Raw genomic sequence first — 26354 nt, 5'->3', positions numbered from 1 at the left:
GTGCCGTTAAAATGAGTTTGTGTTAACGCATTAACGCAGTAATTTTGACAGCCCTAGTTTATGTATTTACTTATTTATTTAACACTCATTGCAATGCTTCCATGATTCTGAATAGATTACTAAACATATGTAATTGACTAGAGGTTCTGACAAATTTTAATCCCTCGTTTATGTAAAAATAGAGTTCCAATGCTGCTTTCCAATTGGTATAACCATGTGAGGTAAAAACGACATCTCTCTCATTAGCAACACCAAACCTATGACAAGGGAAACAGAAGCATGTGTCCCACAACGCTGTATTCAAGCCATGGATGCGAACGGTGCCACCCAGCATTAATTAAATGACTGCAATATGGATCCAAATATACGATTGGGGTAGCTATTTAATACTGGCTGGGATGGTGTGTGTAAATTTAGGTCCAGTATTTTGCTGCCACCGGCAGCGTGAATTTGGGTGGCTGAGGTGGAGGGAAACGGATTTATTTCTGAAGGGGGAGGTGGGGAAGATGGAGTTTGTGAAACAACAGTAGCAGCATTGCGGCTGCCGGAGCCACTAACAGGCTTCCTTATAGGCACCAAATATCTATGCATTGCACACAAATACTCCTGCTTGTTATCGCTCGTGTTCTTGTCTGTCAGAAACTGAATCTGCTTCTCTGCGCTGAAGGCAAGTCGCGAGTGTGGAGACCAGCTTTCAGCCAATAAAAACAGAGAAAATACTGCGTTTTTTTTAAATTGGTTGGGGCAATCTACAGCCATCCCTCAAACTTCTTAACATGCTGCCCACTTTAGATTGCCTTTACCAAAGTAGAAACCGTAAAAACTCACAGATAAGTTCTGTCTTTCACTAAATTCTAATCGGGTGGGCAAGACTGACGTTTGGGAGGGCTAAGTCCACCCCTGCCCATGCCTAGATTCGGCCCCGTTTTAACCCAATCCAAACCTTTTCTCTATCCCTAATTCATTTTTGTGCGAAAAGCTGATGAAACTTTAAAGCACTTTCACATCATAAAATGGATTACTTTTTATTGGTGATTCACAGTGGTCTTGTGAAAACAACTAAATATGACCATCATGCTGCTGATAAGGCATCCAATTACAAAACATTGTTAGATGCATGGACTGCATGTGAGAACAAATAAGACATTGTCATTTATGTTTAGAGCACCAGTAAAATATATCACCCTGGAAGAGCAACATAAAAATTAATTAGAACAAACAACAGTTGTTTTCTGATGTCTGGAGTGAGGTCCAGTTGCAACATATGCAGTTAAATTTGTTGATAATAACTTTTTTTCTAACATTTGGAAGTTTATAAACTTTTAACATGAAGATGTGTATTCAATAGAGGAGTCTGATTTAGAACAAAACTACTATATAATTGTGTTATAATATACACCTATTCAATCACCTCTTCTTTAGTCAAGTAGGAATTGTGACCATTTTATCTGTTTTCACAAAGACTCATTAACTGAAAAAATATGCACTGTGGAATGCCTGTTCTTATTGAATTCGGTAATAACTATGATAGCTCTGGCAGAAATATTCCAAGCATGAAATTAGGACTTCTGCCACTCTGGTGCTGTTAAATTTGAAATTAGAATTCTATTGGAAAAAGAAATGCTACAAAATGGCATGCTAAAAGACTAGCTAAAAGAAAAAAAATAGAATAGTGTATATGGCGATTAGAGGGCAGCATGGTGGTTTAGCATTGTTGCCTCACAGCAAGAAGGGCCCAGGATCGCAACCAGTCAGGGACCTTTCTGTGTGGAGTTTGCATGTTCTTCCTGTGCTTATGTGGGTTTTCTCCAGGTACTCTGGTTTCCACCCACAGTCCAAAAACATGTATGTCAGGTTGATTGGTGACTCTAAATTGCCCATAGAAGTGAGTGTGAGTGTGTGTGGTTGTTTGTCTTTGTGTGTCTATATGTGGCCCTGTGATGGACTGGTGACCTGTCCAGGGTGTACCCCTGCCTTTCACCCAAAGAGAGCTGGGATAGGCTCCAGCAGATCCATGTGACCCTGGTTAGGAATAAGCAGGTATAGATGATGGATGGATGGATTTGGAGATTTATGCATGGCTGCTTAATCCTGTGTTTGTATAGCACTTAATTGTAACTACATCACCTTTTATTATACATTATCTATAGGTTATATTAGCACAAATCATTTCATGATTTTTCACCCCACCTGTGTTTAGTGTATACTTTTTCGTCTGCAGTGGTTTATTTACGCTTTCTAAATGTTCCTGTGAACAATTTTCACCTTATTTTCGAGTGAGATGTTGAAATCTCTAGGTTTTCATCTCAGAGTGCACAGGAAAAGCCAGAGAGCTATGGTAACTAAAGCACAAGAGTCACTCACATGAAATGAAGTTAGAAATATAGTGGTGTTTTTTGCCAAGCATAAGTCTGATGTGTGCCAAAGCTAGGCCTTTTCTGCTGACTCTGCTCCTGCCTGTAACATCTCTCTTCTACCTTTTCTCATCTCTGTTTTTCCACTTCTTTACTTAAAACTCATCTTTCAAATCCTTTCTTCTCCCATTTTCAAAATCTCAACCTCTCCTTGCATTTGCGCACACTCTCCTACTCTTCCTACCCTTTCTTGTCTCTCTCTTCTCAGATTATGGTGTTGACAGATCCAGAGTTTGAGAGCAGTGTGCTTATCAGCTCTGATGAGGGAGCCAGTTACCAGAAGTACCGCCTCACTTTCTACATCCTTAGCCTTTTATTCCACCCCACCGAAGAGGACTGGGCCTTAGCCTACAGCCACGATCAGAAGGTGAGATTGTACTTGATGTTGTCATTTATTCATTCTAAGAATGAATCTAGTTCAATTTTAAAATAGTGGTGTAATGATATATACCTGAAGCTATGTCTACATATGAGACTTGCACAACCACCACAGCACCACATCATTATGTAACTATATATTATCACATTTATTAGGAAACTTTGAATTTTTCTGATCTACTGCCATGCACACTGGTAAATGGCTGACTCAAATGTTTTTTTTTCCTGTTAATGGAATTTAAACATTTTCTCCACTGTTCTACATTGAAGGCCTGCACTGAGAAGTAAGGACCTGGTCTTTAGGGCTATAACTGGATTCACTTAATTACAGTAGAATGAGTAGATACACATGTAGACAAAATTGTTGGTACCCTTCCATTAAAGAAAGAGAATCCCACAATTGTCACTGAAATAACTTGGAATGGAGAAAAGTAATAACTCAAAGGTCAGGATACATTAGTGTTAGATAATGTTAGACACTGTCTGTCACTGTTTTAGTCAAAATGGACTTAATGGAAGACAACCAAGGAGGACTCGACTGTTAAAAGTAAATCATAAAAAAGCGAGACTGGAATTTGCCAAGGGCAGTACAGTGGTTTAGTAGTTTAGTAGTAGCACTGTAGCCTCACAACAAGAAGGGCCTTGGGTCCTCCAGTTGGGGTCCTTTCTGTGAGTTCGCATGTTCTCCTCGCGCTTGTGTGGGTTTTCTCCAGGTACTCCGGTTTCCTCCCACAGTCCAAAAACATGCATGTCAGGTTGATTGGTGACTCTAAATTGCCCATAGGAGTGAGTGTGAGTGTGTGAGGTTGTTTGTCTCTATGTGGTCCTGTGATGGACTGGTGACCTGTCCAGGGTGTACCCCTGCCTTTCACCCAAAGACAGCTGGGATGGGCTCCAGCAGATCCCTGTGACCCTCGTTAGGAATAACAGGAATAGATAATGGATGGAATTTGCCAAAATGCATATTGACAAGCCAGAAAGCCTCTGGAAGAATGTCCTTTGGACAGATGAGACAAACCTGGAGCTTTTTGGCAAGTCACATCAGCTCTATGTTCACAGATGCAAAAATGAAGCATACAAAGAAAAGAACACTGTGCCTACCCCCAAGACGATTGGTTATGTTCTGGGGCTACTTCGCTGCATCTGGCACAGGGTGTCTTGAATCTGTGCAGGATACAATGAAATCTCAAGGCATTCTGGAGCGAAATGTGTTGCCCAGTGTCAGAAGGCTTGGTCTCAGTCATAGGCCTTGGGTCCTCCAACAGGATAATGACCCAAAACACACAGCTAAAAACACCCACTCATCATTCTGAGTGGCTTTCAATAATCCCTGATCTAATGAACATCTGTGAAAAGAGCTGAAACTTACAGCCTGGAGAATGCACCCTCTAAACCTGAGAGAGCTGGAGCAGTTTGCTCACAAGGAATGGGCCAAAATACCTGTCAACAGGTGCAGAAGTCTCATTCAGAGTTACTGAAATCAATCCAGGCCAGTTGGATTAGTTTGATTTTTTTTTTATTCTTGTTGACCCAAAATCCAAAAGCAATGTTTAATTTTCATTAGTTTATTTTCAGTAAATTTTTCATTTATTATTACCTTTTTCAGTTTCTTTAATGGAAGGGTACCAACAATTTTGTCCATGTGTGTATGTTTGTGGAGGTAAACCAACTAAACAATGCTTTTTTAATCATAATTTGTGTCACATTCATTGATTCATTTAAGAAAACCACTGGGAATATTTGGGGTTTTGCACACCTTGTTTTTTTATTGTGAAATACTTTACTAGGAGTATAATTGTGACTTCATGAAAAATCAAAACTGCATTTCTGTTAAAAAAAGAGAAGCTTGGAGCAATGAAGTGGGAGTTGTAGCACCACTGTGTTGTACTAAAAGAAACAATACTGTGGAAATGCATATATTGTTGAATGAACTGTACGTAAAGGTAAGGGTGATAGCAATTTTGTTCTCCTAGCTATTTCTGTACTGTTGTGCATTCTATATTGTTCATTGCATTAGCCAAAAGCAACATCAGACCCTTAAAGTGATACTTCACTTCTCTTTTTCCTTGCTTGTTTTCACCTTGGTGTCACCTTCACACAGTCTGGAGCTCTGTGCACAATCATTACACTGCTCCAAGATTGTAGCCAGCACAGGTCTGCCATTAAGGTCAGGGACTCTGACCCAACAGCCAAAGTGATCACTCTACATGGGAGACCTGGCGCTTGAGGGTGATGATTGTGAACCGTGGTGGTGTATCAAAAATGTCAATGACAAAGCTGTGAAGCGGCTATCACTGCAAGTTAGTGCCAGGGTTTTATTTGGCAGAAAGGAATCATAATATCAAAAATGTAGTTCTGAAATAAAGGTGAACCAGAAAATATTTAAATACATTCACACAGGCATACAATAATGAACTCAGCAGTTTTATTGTTCACCTGGAATTTAGAATATCTTACAGTTCTTGCTAATTGGGAAGCAAGTACTTTTTGCTTTGCAACCTTACCTCCCTAAAGTCTTATGTTCACCTCTTGTTTTCAGTTTAACTATTGAGTCGTGGAAATCAAAAAAAAAAAAAAAAAAAAAACCTCACAAGGATTAAAACTATTTTAAGCTCCACTATTTTGTTCCAGCATTTTAACTCTGCATGAAAATATTGCTGCTACTATTTCAAGTAGCAAGTCTTAAGATGAAAACAGTAGCCAGGTTTAAGAAGTTTGCATCTCTGTGACGTGTGGGTAGGAGTGTAGTTGAAAGAGGTTATGTCAATCTTCAGCCAAGACTCTAGGCAAAACTTGAAATTATTTTGATGGATTGCAAGGAGTCAAAAGTATTCATCAGTCATTTCTGTTAACAGTCTTTCAAAACCGGTCTTTTCCAATGTTAATTAAAACCAACTATTATCAGTTTAGGTTATCTATAAACATTACAGCATCTACAAAATATGGGGTGTGTCTGCCTTACCCATAAAATAGACTCACAAGATCAATGGCAGTAACAGCTATTGATCTCACTGATTAAATACATCTCAGTCATGAAGGTGGGAAATACATCAAGCAGCAGACTAGAAAGTTCAAGTAGAATGAGGCAGATGAGTCTTGGATTTGGCAACTCAACATTAATACAGTGGCAGGGTTCAGTGTGTGCAATGATGATTACAGGTATTATGAAGAAATGATTAATGTGGCTATAACGTGCATCATCACTAGGACACCTTGGCATCCAAAGTAAACGGCCCAGGCATGATTACCTCCTCTGCTAGACCCATTTTCATTCCCCTTCAGAATGTGTCATCTGCATAATGCAACCACCTCCCTGGGGCTGTTGTCACAAATAAGGAATATGTTCTTCATCTAGTTTGTTAAAAGAGGTTTACACAGTTATTACTAGTTGCTTAATTTGACCTGATTTCGCTCACAGCCTCAACACTTCATCTGGCCAGGAGCGAGAAGCTTTAATATGCTCTTTTTCAGCTAATAGTTTTTAGACAGGGTCACTCTGAATTTAATCAGCTGTAAGTTGGTGCTTAACTGTGGTTAAGTGCAGCCCCGAGGATGTAACTTTGAGGCAGCATTGAAACTCTTTAGTGACACATCAGACTTCATGTCAGCATAAATAGTAAACAGGGTGGAGTAAAATATTTGTTGTAATTCTTAATTTTCTTTGACTTTTAAAAAAAAATAACATCCAGGTCAGTGCCCTCCTGGACTAAATGCAGATATTTTTCAGGTATAGAACTCTTAGTGACCTTTTCAGGCTCTTATCTCTTGACGATGAGGATTTGTGGAGACAATTACTCACTAAAGTAGTCCCAAGTTGGCTTCCGAGAATAAAACCAATGTTGCTGCTGTCAAGTGAGTGAGTTATGTAAACAGCCTGACAAATAAGAACAGCACAGTGAAGAAGCTCCAGACACAGAATATTTTGGAGTTGACTCATTTTATTCACCATGAACCACCTTAGCTCCCAGTAGACTGGGTGTTGGGGCATCTTGATTAAAATCCTTATTTTTTTCTTTTTAGAGAAAAGCTTTTTTATTTTCACTCATTATTCATGAGAGACCTTTATGACCTTTAGCTCACATGAAAACTACAATATATCAGATGGTGTTGGCAGATTTGTAGTAATAAAACATTTTCCTTCATACAGTTTACAAAGGAAGTGTAGTGATTTGTAAACAATAGTTTTCTATTACAGCAATGAATATGCCTCAGCAAACTTGTAGGACAAGGCCATGGCTCCGTAATTGACTGTGTAGTGATTAATTCATCCAACTTATGTGTCAGAGACAATACAGTGCAGTAGATAGATAGATACTTTATTCAGTACACTGTAATCAAAAAGCTGTTTCCACTCTGATGAATTTTCGACCTATGACAGAGTGGAATCTTTTTCTAGGTACTATTTGTCATAAATCTTTATATCTTTATTAACATCACTGTGAGCCTCCATAGCCTTCATGCTTTTATTAAAAACTGCTGCAGTGAGTTAGTAGTCCCCTTTCATAAAATGAGATAGACTTAAAAAAAAAAAAAAAAAAAAAAGTCAAAACTGGTGCAGCAGCATAATTAAACTTGATAGCATCTTTGTATAGTATAAGGTCTACAGCCATGCATAGCAGTACGTTGATGTTAATGATGCCAGTATATTGACATGTTTAGCAGGTATAATGTTTATCATGATCATAATCTTAGTGTAACTTATTAGTTTGCTAGCTAATAATTAACATGTAAAAGTCATAAACCAAAGCATTGGACAGTTTTAATATTGACCGAAAGTTTTGTGGTCACAAACGTTATTGTACTTGGCGAGGAAAAAATGTATATCCTGCTTTTTAAGACTGTCAATACATTTAACAATTTCACGGCGACACTCGAAGAAAATTCACAGGATCAGCAAATTATTAGTGTTTATTATCTGTTGAGCATAAACCATGAAAGTTTAGGTGTGAATAATTTTCATGATACTAAAAACTTTGACCTGCTTGTGGCATTAGATTACTAAATTCGAGAGGAACTTGCCTACAAAGTTTTTATTTTTGACAAATTCTTCCAGCAGATTACTTACTTACAGATTGGTGTTATTGTATATTACTGTGTTTGAACAGGGGCACATACGGGAGTGAACCTAAGCTCTCTATGGCACTGAGCTGGCAGATCGCTACAGATGGAAGGATTAATGTCATTTTTTTAGGTGATGGATGGTTCTGAGTAAAACAGTAAATCCAATAAAGCATGACTAAATAATCACAGAGAGGACTGTCTTTGGCAGATTAATTGTAGACAGTAGGGGGAAAAACGCTTAGTATTGAGAAGAAATTAAAGTATTGGCAGATTAGTCTGGGTCATATTCATATTTTTTGTATAAACTGCATATTCATTATCAAACAGAGAACAAAATCAAATGTAAAAAAAAACTTCATTATGAGCCTACAGTAAGCTACAGGGAATAGCAGTGTGGGAGGTGCAAATGAGTAAGCACATGCAAAAACTTTTCAATTTGAACTTGAAAAAGAGTGAGATAGTAAGGAGTTACACTGGAGCCTTTGTTCATCCGGAAATGTTTGATTTTGGTTTTTTGCATCTGACAAGAAAAAAAAAAAAAACAAGGAAAGGAGCCCTGAAATTAAAAGGGTAATTATTGATACAGTGAAGCAGTGATGGCTGCATGGCAAGGAGAGGCAGACAGAACAGATGGAGTAACTTGTTATGTACTGTCACTCCACTGTTAAAACAGCAGTTAGGGATGAGCTGCCACTCTGTGGTCATTTTGCATATTAGTTTACTAAATCCTTTTATTGTAAAATTGAGCAAAAACATTGATTTTTGTAATAGCAGATGTGTAAGCCTGGACTATATAAGGGCCCCTGCACTTTAGAAGTAATTTTATTAATCACCAGTTTATTAGGGAAATTTTTACACTACACACTATATATTATATTATGTGGGTTGTGGTTTATTGGCTTTTGTGTTGTGTGTTATATGGCATCACATGTCAAAGCTAGTATTAAAACTGTGAACATTACAATAAAGAATATGGGGACAGTTGATTGTTGACCTGAAGGGCAGTGCTGATAAAACAGCCCAAGGTCGATATAACTTCAATTTCTGATTCTATGACATCAGCAATTCCAGTTTGTGCAGTTGTCATAGAACCGTACTTCCAGTCCTATTCACCTCTTCACGCTGGCTTAAAAATTAAGGTCCATTCTTTATGACTGTAGAAAGTAGAGGAACTTTTCCAAGGTCAAGAATTAAATGTCAATCTACTCCGTAACTCGCTATCTTCTAACCCTAAATCCTAACCATGAAAATAACCAATTCAATTTGAGACATGGAAGACATTCATTGTTCTGCTACAAATGAAGCAAAAAATGCTTACCTTCATATAATCGGCAGTTTATTATTGTTACGTGTTGGTGGTGTGCTGAAAAGGAGAGGCGTAGGATCCAAATGCAGGACGGGAAAAAGGCTTCATTTCCCTGGAGTATCTCAGGGCTCAGGAAAAATACAAAATATTTTATATTTATATAAAATATATATGTGTATATATATATATATATATATAACCCACAAAGGGAAACAAGGCACATATATAGGGGAATGAACAAAAAGTAATTGAACTCAGGTGAAGGTGATTACAGCTAATTAACGTGAAGCTGCCGGGGACCAGTGCAGAGGAAAGAGGAAGTCCTTACAAAGTAAGGGTCCCTGGCAGGAAGTCCCAAAGTGGAATTGTGACAATTAAGTTGTCATGCCATCCAGCAAGTAGTCGATGAAGCAAACTGGCAGAGTAAATGTGAACAGATTCACCTCCCCATGCTGCATTTAAGACTGGGGAATTAGCATATTGACTTTAATTATAAAGTGATGCATCTAAAGACTGGTTGAAAGATTTATCCTTCTATCACGGATGGTTTAAAAGTAAAGGCTAGCATCTTTGCCCTTTTGAGGGTGTTTAGAATTCACCTACAACCACAACATGTCTCTTACATTGCCACTGATGTCCATCAGCTATGTGGGCCTGTCAGTCCACTTTTAGTAGTTCATAGTAGAGAAGCACACCTGCCAGGTCCAGCGATAGAGATAAGGGACTGAAGGTGATGGGGCTGTTAGCAGGTATTTGTGTGTTTGGTAGACAGAAACGTTGAGAAGAAGAGAGGGTAGGAAATGAACCAATAAATGGGAGCAAATGATGATTGATGGATCATGCTTGAATTCTTATTTAATAACTTTTTTATAGAGGTGACACTGACATATTCTGTAGGTGCAGAAACACATGAGTAGATATAAGCTTATCCATTTTTTTTTCTCTTTTGCCTTTTTTCTAACTGGGCACTCATGTTGTATTTAAGCCAAGAAGATTTGGTTAAAATTACTTTTTAAAATGAAACTCCTTTTCTCACTTGACTCACTGGCTGAGGTAAGGGAAAACACTTTAACAGTTTGCCGTGTTCTGTTAAGAGATATGACACTATATCATTCACTCTGTTTGTCTCTATGGCAGCTGGCAGCAGGATGGATGCAGGGTCTTCTCTGAACTGTTCTCTCAGTGAGGAGCCAAGGTGTGTGTCTTTGGGCTACAGGCAGTTATGACATTCATTTTAGTCAGTGGCATCTCATGAGTGAACCTCTCATTGTATGGTAAGACAGGGCAGCAAGGTGGCACAAAATGTTATTTACCAAACCTCGAAACGTCTCGTCTCGAAACCTCCTGTTACTTTTGTAAGTCAGCCCTGCATGGTGGAATACACACAGGATTAAAAATAGATGATTTTACTTTGAATCCATTTGTGTAGTCACTGGAATATATTATTGGTTTACTTACATTCACAGCTCAGGAGAGTAGCTAGAACAATGGAGTTACTCTAATCAAGTCCAAGCAAAGCGGTCTTAACTGAAGGTCAATTTATGTACTTGCTGCTTTTTTTTTTCAGCTAATATATGTTTTACACAGGGGTACAGTGGTGTCAGGCGATATACTGTGTATGTCTTTAATGACATTTTCAGTGCACAGCTTTTACTTGTAATGAAGCGCAGTTTATATTTATATATCCGTCACTACTTATCAACTCACAGCCCTGTAATGCCATTACCACTGGTGTAATGTTATGCTCTAACAATATGTCAGTCTTGTTGTGTTCCTCTTGCTCTACCTGGCTCCTGTAGCTCATAATATATTGGTAAGGCAAGGCAAGTTTTTTAGTATAGCACAGTTCATACACAGAATAATTCAAAGTGCTTTACAGAAATAAAAGACAAGTTAAAAGTACATATGCAAAAATCAAAACAGGAAGCAGCAAAATAGTAAAAAATTAACTTAAAATAAAATATTGGTGTGATTGCTGTTTTTTTTTTTTTTTCTTGTTAAAGTTTAGCAAATAACTCCGTGTGTGTTTCATATTTTAACTGTGGCCTCAGCAGCAAATAAACACACTTGACGTCCCTGAATTTGTCATTCAGTTAGTGCTTCTCCTCACACATGGTACTATGTAATCAGGGTACTTGCAATACCTCTTTCCACTGTAGTAGCCCCTGTACAGGGAACAGGTTGTATCTGTTATTAAAAGGCATCCTGTGGACGCCATTTTGAGAAGGCTGCAGAGCGTGGCACATTCAACTCTCCAATGTTGCCAAATGTCTAAACTTAATAGTGTTGCATCATTATGTTTTATTTACACAGCATTACATTTAGATCACATTTTAGCAACATTAATGTTGATTAACTTATAAACCTGCTAAACATGGCTCTAAACTGAAGAACCTTGGTTAGATAGAAGAAAAATGCTGAAATTGGATTTGAGTTTTTCAAATCTCCTTCTGGCCTGAAGATGCAGCTAGGGTGACTTTTTGAGTTTTTCATTTTGGCATTGCAGTTTTGGTGCTATTATTGATTGAAATATAGGTTATGTTGAGTCTGAAACTTCAAAATTGCCTAGGGCTTTAGGGGTTTAAAGACTAAAGTCAGGGAACCAAAGTCACGTTATGTAGTAAACGCAGACTGCACCAAACACTGTAACATGACTGTCTGCTTAACATAAACACCAACTGGACTATTATTAAGGAGTTATGTAGTCAACTGGCCAGCCCTGAGGAAAATATATGCCATGCCATTACCTGCATATACGCATCAATATACCTCTGGTTATATGAACTAGAATACAGTATTTTTTCCTATGCTGTTTTAGAATGTCAAAGGTGAAGAAAAATAAATGTGGAAGCAAAGGTTTGGTTTTCCAGTGTAAGCAACATTTGCCAAAAGCTCAGTTAATCTCAAGGGAGTAGGACATCTGGGAAACAATAACAGCTATGTTATAATTTTACTCCAGGTAACATGAAGGAAATTATTTCTGTAGATATAAATTGATTATTTGATATTACTTTTTAATGGCAAATGGCAAATGATTCATATTTATAACATTTTAGTGCTGGTAAAAGGAGTACACTTCTTTTGTTCAGTGTTGTGATAGTTCATCTGGGTTTCTATGACATAACCAAACAAAAGCCACTAATTTCTTAACTTAGCTTTAATCAGAGTCCTTCAGGGTGTGACCTGTTTGTTTATCATCATGCCAAACCTTTTGCTTTAGAAAAAGATTAGTGATTCATTAATTGGAATGTGACATTATAAGGAGTCCATTTTCACAAAATGCCATTGCACAAATAGGAAAGAGAGGATAAGAGATTTATGATTCAAAAGTGCTGTGTTACCAGAAAAAAAAAAAAAAAAAAAAACCTCTGCAATTTCCACCTCCTTCCAAGCCCATATAGTCTCAACCCCATTTCCCTTTTCCTTTCACAGTCTCCCTAATGATCGTAACTGGCCTTGGAGCCCATAAATCTGAACAGTAGAGAAACTAAGTGTCTCATCATTATGCAGCCTCCACCTATCCATTCAAGGAGCATCCATGTAAGGCCCCGAGGACAGCAATGGCACTTGTTTTAAATCCAATCTCATTTCAGTGAGCTCTTCATCACTTTTTTCTGCTCTTGCACCTAATGACGTTCCTATGCCATATTGTTGTCTTACGTGTAATGGGGATGAGCTGAATTACTCTTTCGCTTGACTAATGGTGATGACTGAGTTAAGTTGACAGAGTCATTTTCAGCTGAGGTAATGTTGTTGCTGGCTCTTGTTCCCTGAAGAAGTTATAAAGTCTTCTAGGAGGTTTTTGTTGGATGGCTATCGCTTTGGCAGAATTAGGGTTCAAGTGTACATCTGTTCACATCTGGGAATAGATAAAATCACAAAGCAGTTCTTTCATGTTACATGACAACATTAATGTATACACGTTACAGCTCAAAAGAAGTGTTGTTTTTCTTAAGTTTCTTTATGCCTACTGTGTGATAAGTACATAGTACGGTGGCCGACAAGGGCAAACAAACGCTGCAACTACAGAAACGCTGCAACAGCCAAAACACACGCAAGAGAGAAATGCTGCAAATACCAGAGGCCTGGCGCACTTCTGTTCCATAAATATGCAGCGTTTCTCTCTTGCATGTGTTTTGGCTGTTGCAGTCTTTCTGTATTTGCAGCGTTTCTCTCTTGCATGTGCTTTGGCTGTTAAAGCATTTCTGTATTCGCATGGCACATTTATGGCGCATTTGCCCTTGTCGGCCACCGTAACATTGTCAACAAAAAATTGGTTTTAGAAACCACACCTCAGGAATAAAAAAAAGGCTAGGACCTAGAATCCAGACTGTGCACATATGTGCTTGTTTTTGGCTGTTAAAATAAATCTTGCTATGCATAACTGGATTACCAACCTGGAAAAGCTGACAATATGCCAGGACTCTCAAAAGCCTAGCATACAGTTTCAGGTAGTTTGGTCAATTGTAAATTTGTGACAACTATAGTGACAAATTTGCATAATTTAACTACATATCAACTGAAACATGTTGTGTTTTTTTCTTATAGTGAGGTCTTGTGACATAGGTTTTGTGGACCTCAGAGCAATTTATGCAGTTCCTAGGTGCCTGGTAAATTGTTAGGTTGGCCATGTGTCTGTGTTGGTGGAAAAAGTCATTATGTGTTGGGTGTTTACTCTTTGTGACACTTGCACTTGAACATATAGATCTTCTATTCAAACCTGAGCAGAGAATTGCACAGATTTTTCATTTTCATTTTTTTCCCTTATTCTTTTTCTTTCTTTTATATCTTATAGTAGCAGGTGCCGGTACATCTGGTTTTGGGATGGTAGTTAACATTCAGTAGAGTGAACTTGCTAAATGGGAAAATGATGTGTTAAGAAAAATGAGAGTTTCTTTGCCTGCTACATTTGTGAGAGGAGGGACTTGCTAAAACACTGCATTGTTACCTATAACCTCCATTCTTTTATATCACTCTTCATTTACACATACATGCTTATATATACAAACATACATGGTCAAACAGTAGTCTTTTTGAAGACTGAAACATAACTCTAATGTGTCTGCATAATTGCTTCCCAGGCAAAGTAGAAATATTCTCCATTACAGTATGAGCTCCCATGGGAGGCCAACGGCTCACCTAAAATGAGACAGGAACTAGGATAACAGCTTTGCTGAGAGAGCTGCATAGTCCCTTCAGTCCTTCAATATGCAAACAATATTTGACTTAATCCATCCTAATGATGCAAATTTATGCTGTTAATTATTTCTAGCTGAATCGTATCCTGGCTAAACGTTTTCATAGATGCAACGGGGACATCAAACTCAATAAAGTATTCAGGGAGAGCGGGAGAAGACATTATTCAGGATTACTTTTTTCTTCTTTCTTTCATTCTTTTTTATTTGCATATGCATAAAAAGAATTAGCATTTTCCATTTTGTAACATTCCTAATATGGGTGATATTGTGGCATGAGGCTATAGATTCTGGTATTGAAAAGTCCTCTTTAGATAAGTCCTCTTTTAATTCAGACCTTATTTAGTAGGAAGATGTGAGTATACACTTCTCAGAGCTTTGCTTTCAGGATCATTCTCTGTCACTGTAATCCTCAGCTCACACCTTTTTGTCTGCTAAATACAACAGGATTCTTCGTTTAAACCTTTGATATGTGGCATATACAGAGTCCAGTTGGATGTTATAATATCATATAGACTCAATCAGTTTGCTGGTGTAGAAACTACTTTGTTTCATTGTTATTGTAGTCAAGAGTGGGACACGTTCTTCTGATTAAACTTATATTATACAGAAGCTGTAGGCCCGTATTTCTTACAGTTTATTGTGTGGCACTGCTTAGGTGCAAAATAGCATCTATATCACTGTCTATGAGGTGGCTCATTTCCATTTTTCTTATGGTCAAACTGAAATTACAAAAAAAAACAAGGTTTTTCCAATGAAATAAGCTAATCTTAATGGGTGGGTCATTGTATGTGGTGGCAAGGACAGAGTTTATTTATACCAACAGCTTCTGCTCACTTTTTATTAGTGTTGGTGGTGAAGAATATAAAGGCTACTTCAGGCAGCATTTAAACTGAGTGGTGCTCCCATTAGCAAGGAAGTTTTTCAGCTCATTCCTGAGCTACATCTAAAAAGGTAAATTAGCTACCTACCCTACAAAAACTAATGTTAGCAATGCACTTTACCACTGACCTTAATTTAAAAAAGGAAACATATGATTGACAATGTAAAAAATATTTCTTTGTAAGTAGAGAACCACTGGTTTCACAAATATAATTTTCCTGTTTTGATAGCGATTTACATGACAGATCTGTGTATGGTAGCAGAAAAATATATTTGAGTTATTAAAAAAAAACAAAACACAAAAATGGTGTTGTGGCCATCCATTCAAAATGGCAGCTTCCCATTCTTTTCGTAAACAAAAACATTTCCTTCGCCATCCATCATAGTGTGTCTATTTCAATAGATCGACTTCCAGCCACTTCCTGCCCCTGTCTGAAAGGTGGTGTCGAGCTTAAGCCAAAAAAGCAGCTGCTGCAGTGCATTTCTCAGCTCAGTGACTTTCCAGATGGCAGGTATCTTTAGTGCTTAGCTCTCTTGTCCTGAGCTGCGACAGCTCTGCCGCGCTTCACTGGGCTGCAGCAGGCCAGCCCTCCCAGGGTAGTTTTAATGGACTTTAATTAGAAACACATGATCAGGACAATACAGACAGTGCATTTGCTAGCACAATGGATATAATAACACTCCTTTTCTTCCATATGGGCTTAACAATTCACACCATAATTATTGTGAAGTGAAGAAAAAGGATTACTCGCTGGCCTAGCATTATATTATATACAGATTGTGTGGCACCAATTTATAAACAACATGGTAGTCTACAACTACACTTAGGTGGCTGGTTTTTCCTAGCACATGCTGTTAAGTGCTTGGTCAGCTGAAACAGAATAAACAACTGAGGTACACATCTCATAGTCATCTGAGAGTACACACAGTACCTCTGTTTGACTGCCAAGCAGGTGTGCTGCCTACTATCATTTATTATGTAGCCATAAGGCAACAAGATAGCTCCTTCAGCCGAAAAGACAGGGTGCAGTGTGAATGTGAGCACAAAGCCAGAGGGAATCCATTTGTTCGACTTGACTGGGCACACATTAGTGTTTGACACTGATAATCACGCAGGATAATATTTTAATTTGTTGAGCATGTACTGGCAACACGTGGGTGAAATAGAGTGTTTGTGTTGCTTGTGTTGCTTTACACTTTGTTAAATACCTTTTTAGGTAAATCCATTTAGAAATCCATTCCTGACTCAGAAAGAAGCACAAAAAACAAAAACTCCAGACAGGCACACAGTGTTCTTTAAAAAAGAGAATATTTTCTTGTATTTAAAACCACCGGGACTCTTTGTAATTAGCTGTAGAAATAACTGCATGATGCACCTCAGTGATCTATGCTATATCAGTGCACAGTGTCAGTTTAATAGCATGACACTACAAGGTCAGTAACTGTGTAATGAGCATAATAATCCCATTGATGTGCTGCCATTTCTTATTTTTCAAAGCATCTTTAATGTATGATTAGCATAAATAATGGTCCCCTTTATAGAGAATGTGTAATGTCTGATATAATGAAATAGTCTAAGTGTAAATGGGCATTTCAAATTTCTTATTCACCTTTTAAAAAAAGGATTAAAATGATCTAAATGAGTATTATTCACTTAATTCCCAGCTTTTTCCATTGTTGTATCTATATCTTCCAGCACTGATGTGGTTTTGTTTACAATATACTGCCCATATAGGACAGATACAGTGTGACTGAAAGAAATGGTGAAAAACCTAGATCAGGTAGAAAGCAACTGAGTGGACCTCGAGTTGATATTTATTTGTAAAAAAAAAAAAAAAGAAGAGCAATCAATTATCAAAAAATGTAATCAAATAAGTGTCTCAGCTCTGCTTTTGATGCATTGCACTGTTTTAAATAGAAATGCCAGTCTTAAAAGAATATGATTCTCTTTTTTTGTGACTTCGCGGTATAGATTTAGTGGCGATCAGAGAGACTCTCACTCAGAACAATCCAGACGGTTCATTTGCATAGCCTTTTCTTATACTTTCCTCCATAGGATCATCCCTACTGCTGTGTGTTTTGCAGGCTTCATAAATTGTGGGGTATAAAACCAGTCCTGCTCCCTTCCTTTCCCTTTCCTTGCATATGAGATATGCCAAGCTGATGCCAACAGAAGCCACTTGATTTAAATCACTGTACATAGATGCATCAAGAATTTATGGGAGACTTAATTAGGAGTTATAAAAGTGACTTATAGTAATTGTGTGGGACACAGGGCCTATAATGCAGCAGTTATAATTTCCATAACTCCTAAGTCTTGATTCTTTTCTCAGAACTTTTATGTGTTGGTGGAGCTTTTTGTGCTTTGATGTTAAAGCACAAAGCTTTTCTGGGTGGCAGAAAGTTGCCACTGCAATGCTGCAGAGGGAAGTGTGCAAATGAAAAAAGGCAGAAAACGTATGTTTTACTTTTTTATTACTGCAGTGTGTCATAGCTATGATGCTATTCAAGTTTAAACACATTATCCCAACATCAGAGTAAAAGCCATAATGAAACTGGACCAGATTTGAGAAACAAAAAAATAAATAAATAATAAAAAGGAAACAATATTTCTGTCAGAGAATGTCTTTCTGAGTTCTTGTCTTATATTTCATTTTTAATCATAAGACTAATCAAAATATCTGTTGGCTCAGATCACAATCTATGAAAGATTAAAACAGACTACCTCATGATTGGGATCCTGGGAGACAACAAGATGTCAGAAATGTAATAGTAGGATGAGCATGGAGTGGATTTTTATTTTTGGCCTAGCAAATTCATATAAGCACGTTGTCTTTGAGTATACCATATACCTCCAAATAGTAAATTTCTGTACATTGTTTCTGTCTGTCTCTGCTGTAGTTGGTGCATACATTTCTATCGATATATCAATATCATATTGGAACAGCCAATAGCAACTGATGTAACTGATGTATGCATCATTTTCTTTTGACTCAAAAGCTGAATTGTTGACTGATAAAAACGATTACAGTAACTATGTTTTGCAGATTGTTGTGACTGATTTAAAAGTTTGATGTTTATTAATTTTATCTATGCTTCTTTTTTTTCTTCTTTTCTTTTGTTTTTGTTGCAGTTTCTCTGTTGCTGTTTTTCTAATATTAGCGCAGCTGCTTTAGAGCAGAGATACTAGGCTTGAGATTCATGCTGCTACAATGTGTACAGTTTTTAAAGTAGTAGTGTTGATAATAAGGTCTAAGGATTATGTACAATAATAGGCACATTACTTCAGGAAAGAAATGATGCCTTAATTTTTTTTAAAATCTAATAAAAGACTGTAGTACTGGAATTCCATTTGAATCAAATCAATTCCATTGATCTCAGTTTTATTGAAGTAGAGGCAGAAATCTCAGATGTTTTTTGTTTTTTTTATTGTTATTTGGTTTAATATTTCCTTTCATACAGCAAGATAAAATTATTTCTAGAATCATACATTTTATCATCTGGTTGTATATGTTTCTATATGTAGCAAACGTGAATTGGAGAATCTGAGAAGTAGGGGCACAATCCCTAGCATTTTTATCCACTTTTATTCTTCACTGCCTCAATCTAAATTTTCATTGTACACTGGAACACATAAACTGCCAATAAAAAACACAGTGAGTGATCAGTGATCTGATAATGGTTAGAAATCATGCTGGAAAGGGCTGCTGTGGGGTCAGAAAACAGTCGTCTCACTAATTTGTTGCACAGATCCAACAAATGTTATGATCCACTACAGCAAGAATAATCTGTCTGTCTTTTCACTGCAGGTTTTTATCGCTCACAGTGAGTTACGGAAAGCCATCATTATGACCTTAGCCTTTTGTATCTGTGACAATCAGTGGATTCAGTAGCAGCTCCACAGTTAACAAGTACCTTGTGCTAGTTTGCAGCAGAAAACTGGCAGCAAGGCCTGCTGTTCTATTGTTTGTGAGAGAGTGGTGTGGCTTTCCCTGGAACCTTGAAACCCCATGTTATTCTATCCACGAGGGACATGTCTGTGCACCGCCACCACTAACACTGCCTTTTCCTAATTCATATCAAGGCTAGACAGCCATTGTAGAACAGACCTTTAAATTGTATTTTATACATATTTCATCTTAAGGAAAGGTGCAGTTAAATCAGACTTAGAATAAATAGCTGGACAACAATAGCAAACACGATCATGTACATTTCCCTTAAGCATTTCCTACACAGCTCTCAATGAAGAAAAAACAAACTGTTATGAACAGGCTTCATAAAATCCTTTCAGTGGTTCATGTCTAAGTTCTGTAGTGAGTGAATAGTTTGAATCAATTCATTTCTCATTTAGGTTCTGTCCATGTTTGATTTACCTCAATTCACCACTATGATTTGTTGTAAAACACAAGTTAAGACTACAAGAGGGAAAACAAAAGGTTGATCTATACATAAACCTTTAAGGTTTATTCCTCATATGTATATACTAAAATCCAATATCCCTGCATAACTCCTGTGCTAGTTTCAGTAATAAAAAGGCTAAATGTGATAAAACCCGCAGTGCCTGGCATGAATTCCTTATAAGACATGGCCCTCAAACACTTTTTTCATATAAACCACAGAGTGAGACATTCTGAGTGACACAGAGCTTTTTCTTTGACACACCTTATGTGTAAACAATATTTGAGTGTCTTTCCCTGCATCATGATTAGTGTAATACTTATAAGATAATATTCCAAGGGAAAATAAGATGAGGAAGCTTGCCCACACTGTGGAGTGACTTTTTGGACATCGGATGTTTTTGCTTTCATAGTGTAGCCTCGGCAGTGTATTTAGCATGTATCATTCAGTTCTACCAACTGCCTAGGAAATATTACTCATATGCTATAATTCATATAAATCTATGAAATATCTTACATATTACTTATAGCTGAATTACTAACATTACCTGCAAACCTATGCACAAGTCAGAGTAGCTCAAATGTTTTCTAAACCCACCATCAGCTTGAACAGATGAGTTTAACTAACATGCTCTTTATAATTCTTCAATCACCATTTAAGCCTGGTGGTGTGGCAGCTGGTTGGCCTCGCTTTTGATTTATTGAAATAAGCAGGAAACTATGAAGCTTACTTTGTGACAGCTCAGAGGCTTTAAAATTTAAGATGTCATTGAACTGATGAATGGAGAGAGGAGAGGCTGAGCCTGCCTGCTGGCATCATATGTCATTGTCCAAGCTGATGATCGACCCAGCCTGCTGCCCTGTTACACCAACTCAAAGGCTCCAGTGGGGAGCCTTGCTTTACTGAGTTTGGTAGAATCAGAAATCACATATTTTTGCAGGGAAGATGCCTAGGACATTATATATTAGAATGTTAAGCTTCAGGAAGGTTTAGGCATGTTTAGGCATCAGTTAATACTTACTTCACATTGGACAGCAAGATGATTACTTTGGTCTACTGAACTGCTGATTATATGATAATCAAGTAAGAGTGTTTGACATCAAAATGCAATACAAAAATACAAAGAATAACACCAACTTTGAATAAGAAACATTATTGCTACAATCTGCTACAACTGGTGCTTTTGCGGTACATGTCTTGAGAACTAAGCTAATGAATTTTTAAAATAGAAAACACGCTTGCTGACATATACAAATTTTCCCTTGCGGAGGTGACAGATATATTTGCGGTGGGTGACAAATGTGTATCCTTTTATCACAGTAAGTGTCAGATTTGCCGTGATAAAAGGCAACAAGTAGAAACATTAGCATACAACTCAACTGGGGCCACTGGCTTACCGCGCTGCAAGGAAACACACAACACACAGACACAGCAAGATATAAGGGAGCCGTTTCTACAGCATCAATCAATACAGTGTTGGGAAATGCACTCGGGTTATTAACTGTTTGTTCGAGCACCAGAAAAGGTAATTAGTACATTGAAATTGGGCCAATGGCTCCATGCTGTACACTTTCATGTCAACTTAGCAGTATATATCATCCACTGCCTTCATGAAAGCTCATTCTGGAGGACCTTGGTTTTGATTGGGCGCTGGAGAGAACACTTTTGCACCTAACATTTGTTGTTAATACAGCAGCTGTCCAAAAGCTACTGAATCAAACCATATTATTTGCTGAACAAGCTAAAGCTGAATACATTAATGTAAAGTACTTGTTCTAAACCCATAGCTCTAATTTGTAACAGGGGAGGGGTATAAAGATGCTTATATCTGTGACAATGTATAAGCTATCATCAGTCATGATGATAGATCATCAGCGCTATGTCAGTCTACCTCCTGAAAATGCTTTCTGACCCCACCCTCCTTTGTAGAATAATCCAGTCATGCCACTGTTGGGGCCACTTTCATGTTTCACTTGTCTAATTAGAAGTTAGACCAGCGTGGAAACATTCATATTTCTAACAAGATTGAACAATTTGATTTTATTTTCTCTGTGATATTTCTCATAGTTGTACAGCTCAGTGGACTTTGGAAGAAAATGGCAACTCATCCACGAACATGTCACGCCAAACAGATTCTACTGGTGAGGCATCCTTTTTCACACCCCTCCTTTCTCTTTCTTTTTTAAAAATTCTGCTTCACTCTCTTTTTCTTTGTTTACACATAAATCTAGAAACTGTGACTGACTGGTGATGGTGCAAAGATTTTGCACATATCTACACCTTATATGATATAATCAGACAGAGATTATTCTCCTCCTTCAGAAAATATTTCAATTCATTTCTTACACCCGTGCCATTCATATAAGGCATATTGTGCATAAATAAAACATTATTATTGTAAGAAGGAAGTGGTTTTCTACAGATCCACACAGGCAGACACAGAAGCTTACTATGACTAATAACAGACATTGTGGTTTTTCTTCTTATCAGTTAAATCTGCATCTACATCTACTCCCCCTTTCATATACATTTCACTACATGCCTGAAAGTGCTAACTCATCACAAATGTAGGCCAACATCTATTCCAACTCATGGCTTGTCTCTCCCTCTGTGAAGTGACTGTGATGTACCTGGGATTGGTGTTGGCTATATCCACAGTTACCTTGCATATATCTGGAGTTAATTGCATGCTGATATAATCCTAAATAATATGCACATTCCATCCCTGGCTTCACCCTTCACCACCAGAGCCCCTTCAAGGGCAACTAAACACTGGATGAGCCTCTAGCAATTGCTAGGCAGGCCTCCAGTTGGCTGCCTTTAGACAATGGCTTCATCAGCCTCCAAGGGATATGAGACATTACCACAATAGTGAAAGCTGGGTCTAATCTGCAAGAAGGGAAATGAACAAGAAAGCTAGGTTTAGTGAGAAATAGAGTGTGTGGTGACCCTGCACAACCTAGTCAATGAAGAGAACACTGTATTTGTATTTCTCTGTATTGTTGCCTTTATCTTGAAGGGAACTAGCCTTGAGTCACTGTGAGTGTGCTTACTACAGTGTGACTTTTAGAATATGGGGTAAACCTTTTTGCATTCAAACATCGCAAACTTAATGAAAGCAACTATAGCTGGAGCACAGTGCCACTACTATATTCTTGCTTTTTTCATTTTTCTCTTCCACCCCTGCACTGAAAGCACTTTGGTCTTTTTTTTGCCCTTTTATGTCCCTTTGTATTCTTCTTTTCATTGGCATTATGCTTATATATTCTTCCTCGGTCTGTCATTCCCTCCAAGGTCTGTCTCAGGCCTAGACAAGGAGCCAGATCTGGTCCACATGGAGGCTCACACACCAGATGGAAGTGAGTGTCTTCTACACACACATACACATCAAAGAGGACTAATGAACAGGCCTCAATAGGAATGAATTCCTCAGTGAGTACAGAAGGCATACCCAGAGGAAGAGCACTGACTCACTCCACCAATAAACCCAGTGCATGATTCTTGATTAATGAGGCCTTTCTTCTCATCCAGTTCACTATCTGAATGTCAGCTCCATAACTCTGAATGGCAGTACCACCAAAGTCTTCCATAGGTGACATACTGTAGGTGAAACTGTTTATGCCAGCCTGTGATGTCAGAGCAGAATGTCAGTCTGTGATAAAAGCACTGTTTTTTAAATCTCATATAGCCACTGCATGACTGACAGGTTGAACATGCTTGTTTGTGGTAGCTACAAAATAAGAATAAATGAGGTACTACAAAGAGAGGATAATGTCAGACTGCATAGACTGCTGAAGTGCAACCTCGCACAGTTCGTGTAAGGCATAAATGTCTTTGGATCTAACTGTGAGAAAAATGATTATCATACAAAGGTGCTCTCAATTTATAAAAGATAAGCTTTTTTCTACAGCTCTATATATTTAGATGCCCTATATTGACCATAATTTATGCTTAATAATAAGTATTTATACCCCTCTTATGCTTGCTCTTTGCTTTCCTACATGACAGATGTGCAGTATGTCACATGCAGAGCTCAGATGTGCACAGAAACTAACAGGAACTACCCTTTCACTGGATACATTGACATCAGCTCTTTGGTGGTCCAAGATGACTACATATTCATACAGGTAGGACTCTAAACAATCAATCCCTCATGCTATGTTGTACATGACAGATTACTGTACATTACTGTCCACCTCTCAATTGGTTAGTTCTTAGGTATCGAAAGGGCTAATGGTTTCTTAGAACTCACAGATAGGTGCTTATTTGTCAGTGGGATTTGGTCTACATGACACCCTTTTATTTCACCCAGAGTCACTGGGTTGAACATTGATAATAAAATATTGCATTAGCAGATTTAACATGAGACCTTAATTTCAACTCTACCGCCACAAATCCTGTTTTGTATGCAAAGGTTTTATGCATAATATCTCTTGTATAAATGATTTTGCTTGGCACAAAGAAAATATGTAAAAATACTCTAATACTTTAACCTCATCTGAACATGTGTACTTTGTTTTTCAGTGATGTATTAATATTCATCGTAGCCCCTGCCCAGTGTGTCATATTAATCATGATTTGTGTGACAGAAAAATCTGAAATGGTAATCTCCTGAATTCTAAGTAACATAGATGCAATTTATGAGTTCTATTTTAATTTTCTCTACAGCATGAATATTATTTATTTTGACATTGTGCAAATGAGTTTTCGTACATTTAAAAGTCAGCATAATTACACAGCTAGTCCACAACAACGCCAATTTTATTCAAATTTGCCTCCAAAAACTATTGTATTTCTGTTAAAGTGGTTCCAGAGCCTGTGTTTACAGAGGTGGAAAGTATCTGGTTATGTTTCTGCTTACCTATTCACCTCTTCAAAACCAAAATCAAATATTCTTGCAAAGGCTTTAAAAAGGCCAAGACATGTTTAAATACTGCTTTCAACAATCTTTGTATCTACTTTGTTGTTTTCAGAACTCTCAAGCTCAAGAGGTGACCATTGTCCTCCAAAATCTTTGCCTGACATTGTTAAAACAAACTAGTAACTGTCATTTATAATATCTTTCACTGCCTAATCCCTTCACAGTCTACCAAGCATCTTACAATCTCTCTTCAGCCTGTAAACCTGACCCACTCAACTGTGGTAAATGTAGTTAAAATACTGTATATTAAGGAGAATGTAAAAATAGTAATTACAAAAAATAAAAATGTCAGGCTATTTTTTTCAGTATCAGTGGTTGTAGTGGTGTTCACCCTGCTGTGTGATCCCACTAAATGTTTAATTTAGCAAAGAACAGGTATTTTTTCTGAAGCATACTTACCTGAACCACATATAAGGAAGTCCTTCCTCTGGAATTCCAACTGGCCTTGGCAGCACATTAGACAAAGAAATAGAGTTGTTCTATAAAAGATCCTTCAATCCTGTTTGACCTCTCTGAAGTCTTTCAAGTAAACTCACAGGCAGTCAACCTAAACCTCCCCTTCAATTCGAGCACCTCCACATTTTAACACGTATGCATTACAGACGAGAGATCCTGAAAGGGATGAGAAAAAAAATCAATCATACCAATTCCTCTTAAAGTTCAAACCGCCTCTGGTTACCCGTCATCGATCTCTTGCTCCTTCATTCGATTACATGTGGGACTGTTCTGCAGGGCTTACTGCTAGGCCACTATATTTCCTCTAACAGCTTGTTTTCTTTCTTTTGAGCCATCCAAAGCACTTACAAGATCACTAAAAGAATCAGTGCTGTCATACAACATTAAGACTAATATTGCTTCTCTTCAGTCTGAGTTGAAGGTTTTCCTCTAATGAATTTCATGTCAATATTGAAATGAAAGAAGCCACAATCTTACTTTCCTGTGTGTGTGTGTGTGTGTGTGTGTGTGTGTGTGTGTGTGTGTGTGCGCGCGTGTGTGTGTGTGTGTGTGTGTGTGTGTGTGTGTGTGTATTAAGTGCTTGGCTTTTGTGACTTCAGGGGTAATGACAATTCTCTGACACCCACAAGACCTATGTTTTCTTGTTGCATAAGCTAACAACTAAGAGCTTTAACTGTTTGCAAAGGGTCTAGACCATTAAGGGCAACTATCTCTTTCTCAGACAGCAGATGAGGCTCAGTTAGGCAACTTAAAGATTTCTCCAGACAAAGAGTAATGAGACTATTGATTGTCCTATGAGATATTTACCAGCGTCCACTTTGAAACCACCAGGTGCATTGACACCTGGAGAGGGCAGCATCCTTTGAATTTAAGTTAGTGTATCCAGCAGTGCCATGAAAATCAGCAGGACAAAAAGAGCGATGGAGAGTTTTGTGTACCATCACCTACCCCTTTAATTGACTGGGGAAAAAAAAAAAAAACATGTCATGGCATCAGTGATGAGGTTACACATGACACCTTGGTAGAAAGTGTACCATGCATTTTAGTGAGAAGCAAAGCTCCATCACAAATTGCTAAAGTATGTTGTTCAAATAAAGCTAAAATAGAGATAGGCCTAAAATATGATGTTCAGTATACACAATTAACTTAATTATTTTATATGTTGTAGGTTCCTACATCAGGCCGAGCCACCTATTATGTGTCTTACAAGCGAGACCCTTTTATACAAATCAAACTGCCCAAATATTCCCTGCCTAAGGTAAGCAAAATTAGAGTTAATATTTTGACTTTTTATTTTCCATGATTCATATAAATCTGCTCTCATTTCAGAATGTCACAGACTT

The 26354-nt window shown here is 37.8% G+C and overlaps 1 protein-coding gene across 2 annotated transcripts in view; it reads left to right on the top strand.

The window, feature by feature from the left end:
• The window catches only part of sorcs3a (sortilin related VPS10 domain containing receptor 3a), a 197720-nt gene that overhangs the window by 122962 nt on the left and 48404 nt on the right, over nt 1-26354 (top strand). For both annotated transcript variants that reach the window (XM_026303245.1, XM_026303244.1), the window contains 5 exons: nt 2623-2781; nt 21702-21775; nt 22929-22993; nt 23643-23761; nt 26180-26269. In XM_026303245.1, coding sequence (XP_026159030.1) covers nt 2623-2781; nt 21702-21775; nt 22929-22993; nt 23643-23761; nt 26180-26269 — 507 coding nt within the window. The remainder of the gene's footprint in view (nt 1-2622; nt 2782-21701; nt 21776-22928; nt 22994-23642; nt 23762-26179; nt 26270-26354) is intronic.

Source organism: Mastacembelus armatus, chromosome 1 (assembly GCF_900324485.2).
Source record: "Mastacembelus armatus chromosome 1, fMasArm1.2, whole genome shotgun sequence".
In the NCBI taxonomy this organism is placed as follows: Eukaryota; Metazoa; Chordata; class Actinopteri; order Synbranchiformes; family Mastacembelidae; genus Mastacembelus; species Mastacembelus armatus.
Note: the sequence above shows the minus strand (reverse complement) of the source record. Positions and strands in the feature narration are given on the sequence as shown.